Source organism: Gorilla gorilla, chromosome 1 (assembly GCF_029281585.2).
Source record: "Gorilla gorilla gorilla isolate KB3781 chromosome 1, NHGRI_mGorGor1-v2.1_pri, whole genome shotgun sequence".
NCBI lineage: Eukaryota > Metazoa > Chordata > Mammalia > Primates > Hominidae > Gorilla > Gorilla gorilla.
In genome coordinates, this window is record NC_073224.2 from 216,441,866 (window position 1) to 216,460,360 (window position 18,495).

Here is an 18,495-nt window from a genome sequence, read left to right on the forward strand (position 1 = left end):
GTGATGTGTGGAGTGTTTGTGGTGTGTATGATGTGTGGAGTGTGTGTATGATGTGTGTAGTGTGTGTGTATTGTGTATGATGTGTGGAGTGTGTATGTATGATGTGTGGAGTGTGTGTATGATGTATGGAGTATGTGTATGATGTGTGGAGTGTGTGTATGTGTGTATGATGTGTGGAGTGCATGTGTGTGTATGATGTGTGGAGTGTGTGTGTGTGTGTATGATGTGTGGAGTGCATGTGTGTGTATGATGTGTGGAGTGTGTGTGTGTGTATGATGTGTGGAGTGCATGTGTGTGTATGATGTGTGGAGTGTGTGTGTGTGTATGATGTGTGGAGTGTGTGCTGTGTGTATGATGTGTGGAGTATGTGTGTATTGTGTATGATGTGTGGAGTGTGTGTGTATGATGTGTGGAGTGTGTGTGTATGATGTGTGGAGTATGTGTGGTGTGTATAATGTATGGAGTGTGTGTATGATGTGTGGAGTGTGTGTATGATGTGTGGAGTGCATGTGTGTGTATGATGTGTGGAGTGTGTGTATGTGTGTATGATGTGTGGAGTGTGTGTGTGTATGACGTGTGGAGTGTGTGTATGTGTGTATGATGTGTGGAGTGTGTGTGTGTGTATGACGTGTGGAGTGTGTGTGTATGATGTGTGGAGTGTGTGTATGTGTGTATGACGTGTGGAGTGTGTGTGTGTATGTGTGGAGTGTGTGTGTATGATGTGTGGAGTGTGTGTGCACTGTGTCTGATGTATGGAGTATGTGTGTATGATGTGTGGAGTGTGTGATGTGTGGAGTGTGTGATGTGTGGAGTGTGTGTATGTGTGTATGATGTATGGAGTGTGTGTATGATGTGTGGAGTGTGTGTGGTGTGTATGATGTGTGGAGTGTGTGTATGATGTGTGGAGTGTGTGTGGTGTGTATGATGTGTGGAGTGTGTGTGGTGTGTATGATGTGTGGAGTGTGTGTGGTGTGTATGATGTGTGGAGTGTGTGTGGTGTGTATGATGTGTGGAGTATGTGTGTATTGTGTATGATGTGTGGAGTGTGTGTGTATGATGTGTGGAGTATGTGTGTGTGTATGATGTGTGGAGTGTGTGTGGTGCGTATGATGTACAGAATGTGTGTATGGTGTGTATAATGTGTGGAGTGTGTGTATGATGTGTGGAGTGTGTGGTGTCTATGATGTGTGGAGTGTGTGTGTGTATGATGTGTGGAGTGTGTGTGGTGTGTATGATGTGTGGAGTGTGTGTGGTGTGTATGATGTGTGGAGTGTGTTTTGTGTACGATGTGTGGAGTGTGTGTGGTGTGTATGATGTGTGGAGTGTGTATTGTGTATGATGTGTGGAGTGTGTGTGTGTATGACATGTGGAGTGTGTGTGTGTGTATGACGTGTGGAGTGTGTGTGTATGATGTGTGGAGTGTGTGTGGTGTGTATGATGTGTGGAGTGTGTGTGCGTGTATGATGTGTGGAGTGTGTGTGTGTGTATGATGTGTGGAGTGTGTGTATGTGTGTATGACATGTGGAGTGTGTGTGTGTATGTGTGGAGTGTGTGTGTATGATGTGTGGAGTGTGTGTGCACTGTGTCTGATGTATGGAGTATGTGTGTATGATGTGTGGAGTGTGTGATGTGTGGAGTGTGTGATATGTGGAGTGTGTGTATGTGTGTATGATGTGTGGAGTGTGTGTGGTGTGTATGATGTGTGGAGTGTGTGTATGTGTGTATGATGTGTGGAGTGTGTGTGGTGTGTATGATGTGTGTAGTGGGTGTGTATGATGTGTGGAGTGTGTGTGTATTGTGCATGATGTGTGGAGTGTGTGTGTGTATGTGTGGAGTGTGTGTGTATGATGTGTGGAGTGTGTGTGTGTATGTGTGGAGTGTGTGTGTATGATGTGTGGAGTGTGTGTGGTGTGTATGATGTGTGGAGTGTGTTTTGTATACGATGTGTGGAGTGTGTGTGGTGTGTATGATGTGTGGAGTGTGTGTGTATGTGTGGAGTGTGTTTTATGTATGATGTGTGGAGTGTGTGTGTATGATGTGTGGAGTGTGTGTGTGTATGATGTGTGGAGTGTGTGTGTATGATGTGTGGAGTGTGTGTGTATGATGTGTGGAGTGTGTTTTGTGTGTGATGTGTGGAGTGTGTGTGTATGATGTGTGGAGTGTGTGTGTATGATGTGTGGAGTGTGTTTTATGTATGATGTGTGGAGTGTGTGTGTATGATGTGTGGAGTGTGTGTGTATGATGTGTGGAGTGTGTTTTGTGTATGATGTGTGGAGTGTGTGTGTGTATGATGTGTGGAGTGTGTGTGTATGATGTGTGGAGTGTGTGTGTATGATGTGTGGAGTGTGTTTTGTGTATGATGTGTGGAGTGTGTGTGTATGATGTGTGGAGTGTGTGTGTATGATGTGTCATGTGAAGTATGTGTGTGGTGTGTGATTAGCATATGTGTGGCATGTGTGGTTTGTGTATATGTGGCATGTGGAAGTGTGTGTCTGTGTTATGTAGTGTGTGTATGTACATTCTTCTGAGGAGAGGGTTCACTGCTTTCCTCAAACACCCAAAACAAACAGCAAAGTGCCTTGGCTTCAGGATGAAATGGGGAACTTGGCACAGGTAGACCAGGGTTATCTTTCTGCCTAATTTAAAATATCTGATCTTTTTGGGTAAATAGCAACATATGCCTGGAGTTATAAATTGCAACTTGGCTCTACAATGTGCCTTTCGTCAGTTCAGACTGCTATAACGAACATCGCCTGGGTGGTTTATAAACAACAGGCATTTATTCCTCACATTTCTTTTTTTTTGTTTGCTTGTTTTTTTGAGATGGAGTCCACTCTTTTGCCCAGGCTGGAGTGTAGTGGCACAATCTGGGCTCACTGCAGCCTCCACCTCCAGGTTCAAGCGATTCTCCTGCCTCAGCCTCCCGAGTAGCTGGGATTACAGGGGTGTGCCACCATGCCTGGCTAATTTTTGTATTTTTAGTAGAGATGGGATTTCACCATGTTGGCCAGGCCGGTCTCAAACTCCTGACCTCAGATAATCCACCCGCCTCAGCCTCCCAAAGTGCTGGGATTACAGGCGTGAACCATGACACCTGGCCTAGTTCTCACATTTCTAGAGATTGGACAGTCCAACATCAGGGCAGCAGCAGATTCAGTGTCTAGTGAGGGCCTGCTTCCTCATAGCCATCTTCTCACTGTAACCTCACATGGTGGAGGGGTCTTTCTCAGGCCCCTATTAGAGGGGCACTAATCCCCTGCACCAGAGCTCTGCCCTTGAGAGCTAATCACCTCCCAAAGACCCCCTAATAACCATTGCCTTGGGGTTAGGATTTCAACAGGCCGCGTGAGGTGGCTCATGCCTGTAATCCCAGCACTTTGGGAGGCCGAGGTGGGCAGAACTCCTGAGCTCAGGAGTTCAAGATGGCAAAACCCTGTCTCTACTAAAAATACAAAAATTAGCCGGGCGTGGTGGCACACACCTGTAGTCCCAGCTACTCAGGAGGCTGAGGCAGGAGAATCGCTTGAACCCAGGAGGCAGAGGTTGCAGTGAGCTGAGATCCTCCATCTCAAAAAAAAAAAAAAAAAAAAAAAAGAAAGAAAGAAAGAAAGAAAGAAAGCAAAAAAGAAAAAAAACAGAAAAATCTTAGCTTGGGCTTGGGCTGCCTGCTGTGAGGAGAAGCGCCCATCAGGAACCCATGTGGACGGTGTCTCTCTCAGAACTCCCTTCCCTGACTCCCTTTTTATGCCTCTTTCCTTGTTTACCTGACTCCCTCATTCTTTCTTCTTCTCTTTTCTTCCCTACTCAGACATAGCAAAGAATGGAGTAGGCTCTGAGATACCCATGAGCGCTGCTGAGTGGACATAGCATCCTGTCAGTTCCCCTGAGAACCGGCATTCACAGTCCACCCAGCACTGACAACAGTGTCTGGTACATCACAGGGCTCAACAAATAGGGATAGAATTGTGGTCTCTGACTCTCATTTCCTTCATTTTCCACCTTATTTTCTACAGTGTTGTACGTATTCTCCGTGTCTCTGATGCTGCCTCATTCTAATGAGGCAGGGCAGAGAAGTCAATGAATTGGCGTGTGGCTGGATAGATTTTTCTGTTCTCTATTTCTTAGCTGGCACACAAGACCTTCCTTCCACAATCCGACCTCCAGCCACATCTCCCACGCTTAACTTGAACCTACCCCAAATACTTTTCCCCAAACATGCTATTCTTGTCCTCTGATCTTTTGTGCCTGCTGTTTTTTGTTTTTTGTTTTTTCTTTTGAGATGGAGTCTGGCTGTCACCCAGGCTGGAGTGCAATGGCATAATCTCAGCTCACTGCAACCTCCACCTCCCAGGTTCAAGAGATTCTCTTGCCTCAGCCTCCCAAGTAGTTAGGACTGCAGGCATGCACCTGTAACCATGTAACCATGCCTGGCTAATTTTTCTATTTTTAGTAGAGACGAAGTTTCGCCATGTTGGCCAGGTTGGTCTCAAACTCCTGACCTCAGGTGATCCACCCGCCTCGGCTTCCTGAAGTGCTGGGATTACATGTGTGAGCCACTGCGCCCAGCCCTGCTGTTTTATTTGTCTGGAATGTGTCACCACCCACCCCAGGAACTCCTATCTTTCAAGACTGGTTAAAGTACTAGCTTCTTCATGACCCACCAGACCCCAAATAGTTAACCACCATACCCTGTTGCTTTCCCCGGCACCTTATATGCCTTCACTTTAGTACTTCCTTCCCTCTCTTGCAATCTCGTGTAAATGCTTGGCTATCAGATTAGTACTACTTGGGAGGAGGAACCAGATCTTCCTTTCTGAATCCGCTGGACTCAGAGGCAGTAGCTTGCTTGAGCTAGCTCCTACCAGCTCAAGGGAGCTGGTGATGTGTAGCTCTTCCCAACTCTGCGTTCAGTTATATCACATTAGCAGCTTGAAACTGGCCATGGAATTTTGTCCCATTGACCATAGCATTTTGTCCCATGGAAGCTGACAAACGCTACAAATCAAGGCATCCCCACAACCAAAGCTGGTTTACCTGCAAACTGATACAGTTAAAGGCATTCAGTAAATTGGCATCCAGTAGATTTTGTTTTTGTTTTCTGAGACGGAGTCTCACTCTGTCGCCCAGGCTGGAGTGCAGTGACGTGATCTCGGCTCACTGCACCCTCCACCTCCCAGGTTCAAGCGATTCTCCTGCCTCAGCCTCCTAAATAGCTGAGATTACAGGCATGCACCACCATGCCTGGCTTTTTTTTTTTTTTTTTGACAGAGTCTCGCTGTTGTTGCCCAGACGGGAGTGCAATGGTGCAGTCTCAGCTCACTGCAACTTAAACCTCCCAGGTTCAAGCAATTGTCCTGCTTCAGCCTTCCAAGTAGCTGGGATTACAGGTGCCCGCCACCACGCCCAGCTAATTTTTTGTATTTTTAGTACAGATGGGGTTTCACCATGTTGGCCTGGCTGGTCTCGAACTCCTGACCTCAGGTGATCCACCTGTCCCAGACTCCCAAAGTGCTGAGATCACAGGTGTAAGCCACTGCACCTGGCCACATCCAATAAATTTTGAATGGGCAAATGCTTTATGCTCTGGAAAATCCCCTCAAATTAAAGTCAGCTACTTTTTACTCATATGGGTAAATGGCTTTCATTGACTTGTTTTTCTATATTCTCCTGCCATTGGTTAGGGCCTAGCCTTTGAATTTAACACACTAGGACTTAAACATTAATACGTACCAGAATAACTTGAGGACACTAGTGAAAATGCATATTCTGGCCAGGCACAGTGGCTCATGCCTGTAATCCCGGCACTTCGGGAGTCCAAAGTAGGCAGATCACTTGAGCTCAGGAGACCAGCCTAGGCAACATGGGAAAACCCCATCTCTACAAAAATATACAAAAAATAATTAACCAGGTTTGGTGGTGCATGCTGGTTGTAGTCCCAGCTACTTGGGAGGCTGAGGTGGGAGAATCGTTTGAGCCTGGGGAGGTTGAGGCTGCCATGAGTCACGATCGCACCACTGCACTCCAGCCTAGGTGACAGCAAGATCCTGTCCCAAAAAAACCAAATAAATAAATAACTTTAAAAAGTGCATATTCCTGGGCCTGCCCTTAGCAATTCAGATTCATAGGAATCTGCATTTTATCAAGAAGCCTAAGTGGTTATAATGAAAGGTGAGCACACTAAAATGCTTTGACCTTTATGCCAGCTTTCTTCTCCATGGTTTAAGGAATCAGGACAGACAGCAACAATTAAAATGTTTAGGCCAGGCGTAGTGGTTCATACCTGTAATCCCAGCACTTTGGAAGGATGAGGTGGGCGGATCACAAGGTCAGGAGATCGAGACCATCCTGGCCAACATGGTGAAACCCCGTCTCTACTAAAAATACAAAAATTAGCTGGGCGTGGTGGCATGAGCCTGTAGTCCCAGCTACTCGGGAGGCTGAGGCAGGAGAAACGCTTGAACCCGGGAGGTGGAGGTTGCAGTGAGCCGAGATCGCACCACTGCACTTCAGCCTGGTGACAGAGCGAGACTCCATCTCAAAAAAAAAAAAAAAAAAAAAAAAAAGTTTAAAATCCTCATTTTGACATTCGCATCAGCCACCCTCCTTCCCCTTCCACCAACCCTTAACTGGAGCTCCCTCTCTGCTGTCCTCTGGCAGAGGCTTAAGGGGAGACAAGTGGCCAGGGAGATGGACAGAGAAAGCAAAGGTGTGGGTGATGCAGACCCAGAGTGTCTACTGTGAGCTGGTGGGATACTGGAGACTCTTCTGTAGAAACTCTCAGAAAAAGATGATCTTGGGTGCATGCTCATCAGATGAACAGTTGTGTGAGCCCAGGAGCTTCAGGATGGGGGTAGCAGCAGCAAGTCATGGGTAGTTGCGCCAAGGTTCCCACTAAGCAGAAGAGCAGGGCAGTGATCACAGCGTAAAAGAGCACTGGGTCAAGTCTAGAGAGGAAGGCTAAGGGGAACATCATAGACCAGGTGGCAGTGATCAAGTCAGCTCAAGCAGGAAGGTTCAGGCCAAGGCCAAGGTCCTAGCAGGCAGGATGAGCCCTAGATCTGAAGAAATGTACACAGGAGTGCTCGTCCTCGGGCAGAGGCTGTTTGCCTGCTGCTCACCTGAATGTGCCTTATGACCTTCCAGCCGTGGGCGGCAGGAGGACTCTGCGGGGACAGCTTTCTCCCAGCTGGGGCAGGACCCGGAATCCAGGCCTCCCTCCAGCTCCTTGCAGTCAATAAAGCATGTTACCTCCTTTTCTGTTCAGGCTTTCTAGAAACCGGGTGTGGGGCAGGGCCCCTGCAACTCCTCAGCCCTGAAGGGCAGACTCTTTTTTCTCTAGGAAATGGCCAGTGATGAACTGAGGGAGTTGAGGAATGCCATGACCCAAGAGGCCATCCGTGAGCACCAGATGGCCAAGACTGGTGGCACCACCACTGACCTCTTCCAGTGCAGCAAATGCAAGAAGAAGAACTGCACCTATAACCAGGTATGGACAGTGAGGGGACGGGCCGGAGGTGCAGGAGGCCGCAGGGGCATAGAGGTGGAAAATCAGTGAGAAGCTTAGGGAAGAGCCAGAGGGGAGAAAGGGTTAAAACTCTCTAGGCTTTGCCGGGTGCGGTGGCTCACGTCTGTAATCCCAGCACTTTGGGAGGCCAAGGCGAGTGGATCACTTGAGGCCAGGAGTTTGAGACCAGCCTGGCCAACATGGTGAAACCCCATCTCTACTAAAAATACAAAAATGCTGGGCACGGTGGCTCACGCCTATAATCCCAGCACTTTGGGAGGCCAAGACGGGCGGATCACGAGGTCAGGAGATTGAGACCATCTGGCTAACACGGTGAAACCCCGTCTCTGCTAAAAATACAAAAAATTAGCAGGGAGTGGTGGCAGGCACCTGCAGTCCCAGCTACTCAGGAGGCTGAGGCAGGAGAATGGCGTGAACCCGGGAGGTGGAGCTTGCAGTGAACCGAGATCGCGCCACTGCACTCCAGCTTGGGTGACAGAGTGAGACTCCATCTGAAAGAAAAAAAAAATTAGCCAGGCGTGGTAGCACATGCCTGTAATCCCAGCTACCCTGGAGGCTGAGGCAGGAGAATCACTGGAACCTGGGAGGTGGAGGCTGCAGTGAGCCGAGATTGCACCACTGTACTCCAGCCTGGGCGACAGAGGGAGACTCTGTCTCAAACCAAACAAACAACAAAAAGAAAACCTCTCTAGGCTGGGCCAGCTCAGTGGCTCACGCCTGTAATCCCAGCACTTTGGGAGGCCGAGGCAGGCAGATTGCTTGAGCCTAGGAGTTTGAGAGCAGCCTGGGCAACGTGGTGAAACATCATCTCTACTAAAAATACAAAAATTAGCCAGGCTTGGTAGTGTGTGCCTGTAGTCCCAGCTACTGGATGCGGGGGAAATGGGTGGCGATGAGGCAGGAGAATCACTGGAGTCCAGGAGGTTGAGGCTACAGTGAATTGAGGCTGCAATGAGCCATGATTGCACCACTGCACTCCAGCCTGGGTGACAGAACGAGACCCTGCCTCAACAAAACAAAGAAAACCTTAAAAACTCTCCAGGCTGCAGAGAGAAGGGCAAGCCTTGGTACACTAACGTGGTGTACCTGTGGCTTCTAGACAATGTTCCTCTGAGTTTAGAATCATCCCCACTATGTGTCTACGAGGCTTGGTCAGTGTGTTTTGGTCTGCCCTGACGTGACAATAAGAAGAATCAGACTCACGGCAGCTGAAGAGTCATAGACAGTTGGAAGGGAACTTGGCAATGTGAAACCCAGCTCCCTCATTACACACCCAGGGAAACTGAGGCCCACACAGGCCACAGATGGGCTTTTTAGCCTTGCCCAAGAAAGGAGGCCAATGTCAGAGATAGTAATAAACCAGATCCACACCATTCTGCCTGCAACCCAGCTAACTTGGTCAATAAAGCCTAAGGGCTTTAGCTCTGAGTCCTAAAGTTGAAGACCATCGCCCTGGCATGGGGAACTTGGGAAGGCTGTGGAGGCCCCTTCTCTTAAAACCAGAGAATGGCCTCCTCTTTCTGGGTTGCACATGGTATGCCCTTAGAGCACAAATATCCTTGGATTCTAACTGGTGTCTAGTCATTCTAGAACTCTATTCAGAGTTCTCCGTCTGTTCGGCACACACCATTTATCAAGAGCACCTTGCCTGCGGCATTCTGTGGCCAGGGCAGAAATGCAGTCAGCCTTGCCATTCCGGAGGAGTCCCTTGGAGAATTCCAGTTCTGGAATCCGGAGATGTTTGTGCAAGCTTCTGCTCTCTCCCAAGCACCTTTCCGTGTGGAGTGATGCGCTTCCTGTGCCTCACTTCTTCTAGAAGTAAACTGCCCACTAGCAAAGTTTTCTCTCTGCTCGTCACTGCTTTCCAGTGACCAGGCTGCGCTAAGCTGTGTCCGCCTGGCAGACTGCTGGGCTGCTGGGGCTCACCCAAGGAGGGTGGCGGGCATAACTCGTCCCACACCACAGATTCCCAGCTGACATCATTCGTAGCTGATTGTCAGCAAAGTAATGACTTGCTACATGTCGTGGCCAGCCAAGGACAGCCTTAGAAAACCAGAACAGGAGCTGTTAAACCTGGAAATGCCAGGGCTTTACTGTGGGATACCCAGTTCCTGCACCTGAATGATGAGGCTAAGAGGATGAGAAAATGTAACATTAAATAGTCCCAGTGATATTTAGGACTTTCCCTCTCTGGGCCTCAGGTCTTCCACCAGTAAAATAAGGAAGATGAACTAGACCACTAAGCCTGCTTGCAGCTCACTCCTGTGAGCTTGTCCAGTAGGGTGTGTTCAGGGGTGAGTCAGGGAATACTTCCTGTAGGAGATAAGTCTTGAGGTAAGAGAAGAGAGATCTGTTACAAAAGATCAACAAGAGTGACCAACAAGAGTGAAAGTCCAAATTAGCAGGGCGTGGTGGCGGGCACCTGTAATCCCAGCTATTCAGGAGGCTGAGGCAGGAGAATTGCTTGAACCCAGGAGGTGGAGGTTGCAGTGAGCTGAGATGGCACCACTGCACTCCAGTCTGGGCAACAGAGCAAGACTCCACTGTCAAAAAAAAAAAAAAAAGCGGAAGTGCAAAAGGCCAGGTTAAGCCAGTAAGATACTGGGAGTGAGCTGATGGACTGCCTGCCAGAGGAGAGGAAAGCATAATACTAATATTATGGAGTTGTCAGTGGTAAGGAAATTGCCAATGGGGGGTGGGAATCTCAGTGCCAACCTCTGGGATTTGGACCTACTCCTAAAGACAGTGGGAGCCATGGCAGGTCCTAGAACAGGGGAGTGACTTCATGAGTGGTTCTTCTCTCTCTCAGGTGCAGACACGCAGTGCTGATGAGCCCATGACTACCTTTGTCTTATGCAATGAATGTGGCAATCGCTGGAAGGTCTGTATGTTTATGTATTTCCCCCTTCCCTGTCATCCACATACCTCGCCCGCATAAGGCGTAGTATACCCACAACCCAGAAGGGGCCTTGTGCATGGCAGCACTTGCCAGCCTGCACAAAGTAGGTCTGCAGAGCCAGAGATAGTGGCGGATTGCTGTTGGGGAGGTGGGGAGAGAACACACATGCATGTTTTCATTTTAGAAGGGCACCAAGCTGGGGTGGGGGCAGCAGCCCACATTTTATCACAGGATGAGCAAGTCTGTCATTTGAGCACAGATGGAATTGGCTTCCTGAGATCCACAGAGGAGAGGAAAAACATTCTGCACTTGGACCACGCCTCTTTGGAAAGTGCTTCCACAGAGGGTATTTCCTTTGAACCTGGCCACAGCCAGGGATGGGAAACAGGAAGCCTGAGCCCTGTCAGAAAGGAGTTGAACCTAAATGCCACCAGGTCATCCTTCCCTCCTAAGGAAGCTCTGAAAGTCTTACCCAAGTCTGTAACTCAGACTGCCCCAGCTCCTGCAAAGTCAGAAGTTTTGTTTTCACGCATGGGAGCCAAGAAAAGACTCCTCCCAGAGTGCTCCTTCCTGCCAAGTCTCCTGAAGGAACAGAGTGTGGTCACGTGACTAATGTCAGTTTCCAACTGCTATCTGACTTGCACGTGCACCACGTGATGTCTGGGCCACCAGGCAGGCTGCAGGTGCTTCAAAAGTTCTAAGGTACTTAGCAAGAAGTACAAGACAAGTCAGGATCCCTGGTTTCAGGTCCCATTCTGCCCTACTCATCCTGAGCATGTTACTCACCTCATTGAGCAAAAGAGTAATAATAATGCCTTTCTCCCAGGTTTGATGATGTGAGGATCATTTTGATATGAGGGTTATCATGTATAGCATAAACACTTTGCAAACAACTACAAGAATTGTTCCTTTATAATGCTATTCTTACTTTCAGACAAGGAAATTGAAATACGGAAATAGTTAATAAGCATAAAGCCACAGTTTGGAGCACTGAAACCCGATGCTCCGACTTCCTGATCAATTCTTTTACTTTTTTTTTTTTTTTGAAATGGAGTCTCGCTCTGTTGCCCAGGCTGGAGTGCAATGGTGTGATCTCTGCTCACTGCAAGCTCCACCCCCCAGGTTCACACCATTCTCCTGCCTCAGCCTCCTGAGTAGCTGGGACTACAGGCGTCCGCCACCACGCCCAGCTAATTTTTTTGTATTTTTAGTAGAGATGGGGTTTCACCGTGTTAGCCAGGATGGTCTTGATCTCCTGACCTCGTGATCCGCCCGTCTCAGCCTCCCAAAGTGCTGGGATTACAGGCGTGAGCCACTGTGCCCAGCCTCTAATTATTTTTCTTACTAAGGACCTCAGTAGCCCTTACTGGGGCCTCATTAGAACTGCCATATTTTTTAAGGTAAAAACCAGATGATTATGTATTTTTTCCTTTTTTCACTTATTGAGCACTTAGGGATGGGGCCAGTATAGTGGCCTACTGGTTTAGAGCATGGGCTTTGGCATCAGGCTCAAATCCTAGCTTTATCCCTTACCAAGTGACTTAACTCAGTGACCTGAACTCACTAAGCCTGGATTTCCTCATCTATAAAATGAGGGTATTCATATCTAGCCCACAGAGCTGTTTTGAGGAGTAGAGAAGGTAACACACATAAAGCATTAACAGAGACTCTGAGAGCTCATATGGCATCTTTGTCAAATTAGGAAAAGGTGTCCCTTCCTGCAGGCAGCACAGCCTCATGCCAGGGTATGGAGCAAACAGAGCAGGGGCTACATTTCAGCCTCAGCTTGCCCCTTTGGCCAGGCTCTTTTGTGCAGTCAACAAATTATACAACCATACAAAAAAAGCCCTGAGCACAGACATGCCTGGTACATAAAACCACTATTCTTACTATTTTGGGTATGTCACCTACTAGTATTATGGGAGTTTGGGCAAGTCACTTAACTTCTCTGATCTGCTTCCTTACCTGTAAAAATAGGAGTGATAGGCCAGGCGCAGTGGCTCGTGCCTGTAATTCCAGCACTTTGGGAGGCCGGTGGATCACCTGAGGTCGGGAGTTTGAGACCAGCCTGACCAACATGGAGAAACCCCGTCTTTACTAAAAATACAAAATTAGCCAGGCGTGGTGACACATGCCTGTAATCCCAACTACTCGGGAGGCTGAGGCAGGAGAATCGCTTGAACTCAGGAGGCGGAGATTGCGGTGAGCCAAGATCATGCCATTGCACTCCAGCCTGGGTGACAAGTGAAACTCCGTTTCAAAAAAAAAAAAAAAAAATTGGGAGTGATATAGCTCAGAGTGATTGTAAGGGTGAAATGAGTTAATACATGTTAATACTGCCTAGCACAGAATAAATGCTCAATAAATGTAGCTCTTGTGATTTTGTTACTGTTAGAGAAAGGACATTCTGAATGCTTTAAATCCAGCTCCTCCTCCTTGACTCTTACTAGTTGGAGGGACAGGATCCACTAGAGGTAACAACTACAGACTTCTGAACACATTTTCAGTTGGTCTCCGTTGCCATGTGGGAGACCGAAAGTCTAACCAAGTGATTAGTAGCCATCCCAGTGATGTTCTTGACCATAAATTGAGAGCTCAGCACATTCCTGGCACCGAATTGCCATTCATTTATTACCTGATATCATTCTCACATTCACAAGCATTATGAGCTCATTTTACAGGTGAGTGATTTGTTCAAGATCACACAGCTAATAATGGCAGAGCTGGGCTTTGGACTCTGGTCTGTGTGGCTCCAGACACCACCTTCTTTTTCATATTCCCCCACAGCCTCCTTGGAGGATGCCGAGAAACCTTTCAAATTTTGTTGTCTTTCTGGTTTTGTAGTTCTGCTGATGGAACAGCCAGCCATGAACAAGGTGAGGAAGAAGAAAGAGGAAGCGCTGAATTGTCTGAACTGGAGAAGCAATAAAAATTAAAGTGAAGGAAAATACTGGACTCTGAGTGGGATGGTATGAGTTAGAGGAAGAATTCTCTTGCAAATTAATAATCGGTCATTAGAAACAATTGGTTAATGGGGGAGCCTAATTGGAGAATGATGCTGAGAATCTGTTATTGATGAACCTCTTTTAGAAACTGCAGAGGGCTGGGCACGGTGGCTTATGGCTGTAATCTGCAAACTCTGGGAGGCTGAGGTGGGAGAATCGCTTGACCCCAGAAGTTTGAGTCCAGCCCAGGCAACACAGCAAGACCCCATCTCTATAAAAAGAAAAAATAAAGAAACTGCAGCGCCTTAGACCTGAGGTGTCATATCTTTGACAGTGGGCTGGCAGACCTTTGCTTTGAGTTCCTTCTCTCCCATCTGGATCTCCCAGCCTTTTCCAAATTGAAAAATGCCAGATCAACACAAACCTTACCCCACCCCCACCTCAGAGTCACACGTGCAGAACAGTTGATACACCATTTGGCTTCAGCAGATATTACTTCCATACTACGTATTAGGTTGCTGCAAAAGTAACTGTGGTTTTTGCAGTTACTTTTGCAGTGGCCTAATAGAACTATTTCTTCCCTACTCTTTCCTCATCTCTTCCCAAACTCTCTGCTATTCCCTGTTCACAGCTGGCTGTGGGGGCCTTTGAGGACTCCAGATCATATCCCTCTAGGCAGGGAACAGATCCTCTTGAGCTGGGCTTTCTGAGTGGGCTTTCTTGAGTGGGCTTTCTTGAGTGGGCTTTCTGAAGATTACAGCAGCACTCTGACTTCCATGGCCCCTTGAAAGTCCTGAGCCTCAGAACCTGCCCAGGCCCTAGCAATGTGTCCCTCACAGCTCCATCTGTGACCTGAGCTTCAGAACACATCTGCAGAGCACAGAGACCTTGCCGTGCTTCTCCCATGATAATTATTGGCTTCCTTTTTTTGTTTGTTTGTTTTGTTTTGTTTTTTTTAGAGGCTGGAATGCAGTGGTGTGATCTTGGCTCACTGCAATTTCCACCTCCCAGGTTCAAGCAATTCTCCTGCCTCAGCCTCCTGAGTAGCTGGGACTAGAGGCATAAGCCACCAAACCCGGCTAATTTTTTGTATTTTTAGTAGAGACGGGTTTTCGCCCTGTTGGCCAGGCTAGTCTCGAATTCCTGGGCTCAAGTGATCCACCCTCCTCGGCCTCCCAAAGTGCTGGGATTATAGGTGTGAGCCACCGCACCTGGCCTCGGCTTGCTTTTGATGCTGACAGGAACTTTCAGCAAAGCTGGAAACTTCTAGAAAAGCCTTGGGGAAGCTGTTGGGGCAACTATAACCCAAGTTCCTCATATACCCTGGATATCATTTACTCTAGAATTGGTTACTGTCTTCTTCCTTCCATCCATAAGTGCCTTCTCCTGTAGATGAAGCCCGGAAATAAACTAGGTACAGGAGTCTTCCACCGTCTTTGACTTTTATTTATTTTTATTTATTTATTTATTTTTGAGACAGGGTCTCTCTCTGTCACCCAGACTGGAGTGCAGTGGTGCAATCTTGGCTCACCGCAACCTCTGCCTCCCAGGCTCAAGTGATTCTCCTGCCTCAGCCTCTTGAGTAGCTGGGATTACAGGCACGCACAACTACCACCTGGCTAGTTTTTGTATTTTTATTAGAGACAGGGTTTCACCATGTTGGCCAGGCTAGTCTTGAATTCCTGACCTCAAATGATCCGCCCACTTTGGCCTCCCAAAGTGCTGGGATTACAAGCATAAGCCACTGTGCCTGGCCCCATCTTTGACTTTTTTTTTTTTTTTCTGAGACAGAGTTTCACTCTTGTTGCCCAGGCTGGAGTGAAATGGCACGATTTTGGCTCACTGCAACCTCCACCTCCTGAGTTCAAGAGATTCTCCTGCCTCAGCCTCCTGAGTAGCTGGGATTACAGGTGCCCACCACCACACCTGGCTAATTTTTTTTGTATTTTTAGTAGAAACGGGGTTTCACCATGTTGGCCAGGCTGGTCTCGAACTCCTGATCTCAGGTGATCCACCCACCTTGGCCTCCCAAAGTGCTGGGATTACAGGCGTGAGCCACCGCGCCTGGCCTGTCTCTGACTTTTAAACAGTTAGATTTGGGGTGAATCCCTTTCTTGGAAAGATCGAAAATCCTCTCACAGATGATACAACACAAAGAGCTCATAAATGGCAGAGCCAGGACAGAAACCCAGGTCTTCTGCTTCCTGTCATTGTGCTATAAGAGATCCAGAGCTATACACAGCGCTCAGCCCTTACCTTCCAGGAAGTCACAGCCTGGCAGGGAAAGAAACCATAGGCACAGATTTCCACACCAGACGGGATGCGATAAATGCCACATACATCTGAGGGACCAACATTATCCACAGATGTGCAGGGGGATGTTGCTTAGAAATCCAGATGTTTCTTAAACTTTAATACAGGTGAGAATTCACTGGGCATTGTGCGGAAATGCAGATTCCAATTCAATGGGTCTGGGGTGGGCCTTGAGATTGTTCATTTCTTTCTTTCTTTTTTTCTTTTTCTTTTTTTTTTTTTAAGACAGGGTCTCACTCTGTTGCCCAGACTGGAGTGCAGTAGTGCCATCATGGCTCACTGCAGACTTGACCTTCTAGGCTCAGGCGATCCTTCCACCTCAGCTGCTGGAGTAGCTGAGACTATAGGCATGCACCACCACACCTGGCTAATTTTTTATTTTTTATAGAGATGGGGTCTCCCTATGTAGTCGAGGCTGGTCTCAAACTCCTGGGCTCAAGCAGTCCTCCTGCCTCAGCCTCCCAAAGCACTGGGATTATAGGCATGAGCCACCGCACCCAGCTGATTTTTCATTTCTAACCCCAATGCAGCTCGTCCACAGACCACACTTTGAGTAGGAAGGCCTTAGATGTCCAGATTTTTCTCTGTATTATGTAATCCTCCATCCAAATGTCTAGAAACCAAAAGCAGAACAAAAAGCAACCACTGTCAATTTAATAAGGCCAATAAAGGTTACTTTCGGGTGAGTTTTTTGTTTGGTTTGGTTTGGTTTTGAGACAGAGTCTTGCTCTGTCGCCCAGGCTGGCGCAATCTCGGCTCACTGCAACCTCCACCTCCCGGGTTCAAGACATTCTCCTGCCTCAGCCTCCCAAGTACTAGAACCCCAGTACTGGAACCACCACACCTGGCTAATTTTTGTGCTTTTAATAGAGATGGGGTTTCACCATGTTGGCCAGGCTGGTCTCAAACTCCTGACCTCAGGTGATCCGCCTGTCTCAGCCTCCCAAAGTGCTAGGATTACAGGTGTGAACCACCACGCCTGGCCTTGAGTGAGGTTTTTTTTTTGAGACAGAGTCTTGCACTGTCACCCAGGCTGGAGTACAGCGGTGTGATCTCGGCTCACTGTAACCTCCACCTCCCGGGTTCAAGCAATTCTCCTGCCTCAGCCTCCTGGGTAGCTGAGATTACAGGCACCTGCCACCACGCCTGGTTAATTTTTTTTTTTTTTTTGTATTTTTGTATTTTTAGTAGAGACGGGGTTTCGCCATGTTGGTCAGGCTGGTCTCGAACTCCTGACCTCATGATCCGCCCGCCTCAGCCTCCCAAAGTGCTGGGATTACAGGCGTGAGCCACTGTGTCCGGCCAACCTTGGGTGAGTTTTATAAACGCAGCACCTTGGGGCGATTTTCAGTAGTCACAATCTAAATAACTGTTGTGTTTCCTGTGTCATAGCATAGGGATTTAGAGCATAGAAAAAAAAAAAAAAAGAAAACTAATCTTCACCCTCAATAACCTTACTGTTTACAAAGGAGATGAGTCAGATTAAACAGCAAAAGAACAAGTCAGCTCAAGTCCACACATCTATACAGTATACATCCACATTCACAAAAGGACACAAAAGGGTATGAATAGGCCACAGACTGTCATCAGCAGGCGGCAAAACCCTCACTGCGGGCCTTCCCGTGTCCACTCCGGATCCAACTGACCAGAACAGGCTTTTCCACATCGTAAAACTGATCCTTAGAATCCTCCACTCTACACCCCCATTTAAAACCTTTCTTTTTTTCCCCCCTACTGCTCTTGGCAAGGTCTACAGGGCCCTGCAGCACGGGCCTGTACCTCGCCCCCGCACTTTGTGCTGCAATCACACTGGCCTTCTCTCAGTTCTTCACGACATGCTGTGCTCCTCCTTGTCACAGAGTCTTTCCACATGCTGTTGGCTGGAACAAGTGGTTTAACCCCATCTCCTTCATAACCAAAGATGAAGAAGGTGCGAGCTACAAGGAGTTAGCATTCACCTCTGCCATCCAGGAGGGCTTCCTAGGGGAGGGAAGGTGGTTACCATACTGGAGGAAAAAGACAAGGTCAAATGAGGTAAAACAGGCAACACGCTTGGAATGAAAGAGCTCACCAGAATGTTATGGCCAAAAGAACTTGAAAATAGGCTGGCTGCGGTGGCTCACGCCTGTAATCCCAGCACTTTAGGAGGCCAAGGTGGGTGGATCACTTGAGGTCAGGAGTTCGAGACCAGCCTGGCCAACATGGTGAAACCCCATCCCTATTAAAAATCCAAAAAAAAAAAAATAGCTGGGCATGGTGGCACACGCCTGCAATCCCAGCTACTCCGGAGGCTGAGGCAGGAGAATCACTTGAACCCAGAAAGCAGAGGTTGCAGTGAGCCGAGATTGCCACTGCACTCCAGCTTGGGCGACAAGAGTGAGACTCTACCTCAAAAAAAAAAAAAAGAAGAGAAAGAAAAAAAAAACTTGAAAATGGAAGAATGGAGGGTCGTTGAAGATCCTATGGCCAATTTGGGTGTTTTAAAAAGGTTCCAGGAACCTAAAATACTGTATAGGATGAGAAGTCTTTCTTAGTATTTTCATCCAGACTACCAAATCTCTTATTACCCTCGTTTTTTCTTTAGCTCAAGACTTACATTGCCAAGTGCCTATTTGGATATCTCCTCACAAGCACCCCACTGACCCTCTCAATGCTATAATACAGTTAATCTGAAATTGAACTCACATCTCTGTTTTTTAATTTAAAAATATTTTTTTTGAGATAGGGTCTCATCCTGTCACCCAGGCTGGAAAGCAGTGGTGCAATCACAGCTCACCGAAGTCTTGATGTTTCAGGATCAAGTGATCCTCCCA

At 47.8% G+C, this 18,495-nt stretch overlaps 1 protein-coding gene across 3 annotated transcripts in view; it reads left to right on the plus strand.

Moving 5' to 3' along the window:
* TCEA3 (transcription elongation factor A3) overlaps positions 1–13,372 on the plus strand; it is a 45,848-nt gene extending 32,476 nt beyond the window's left edge. For all 3 annotated transcript variants that reach the window (XM_063701854.1, XM_063701856.1, XM_063701857.1), the window contains 3 exons: positions 7,340–7,486; positions 10,335–10,406; positions 13,269–13,372. In XM_063701854.1, coding sequence (XP_063557924.1) covers positions 7,340–7,486; positions 10,335–10,406; positions 13,269–13,277 — 228 coding nt within the window. In that variant the 3' untranslated portion in view covers positions 13,278–13,372. The remainder of the gene's footprint in view (positions 1–7,339; positions 7,487–10,334; positions 10,407–13,268) is intronic.
* Positions 13,373–18,495: the final 5,123 nt, after the last annotated feature.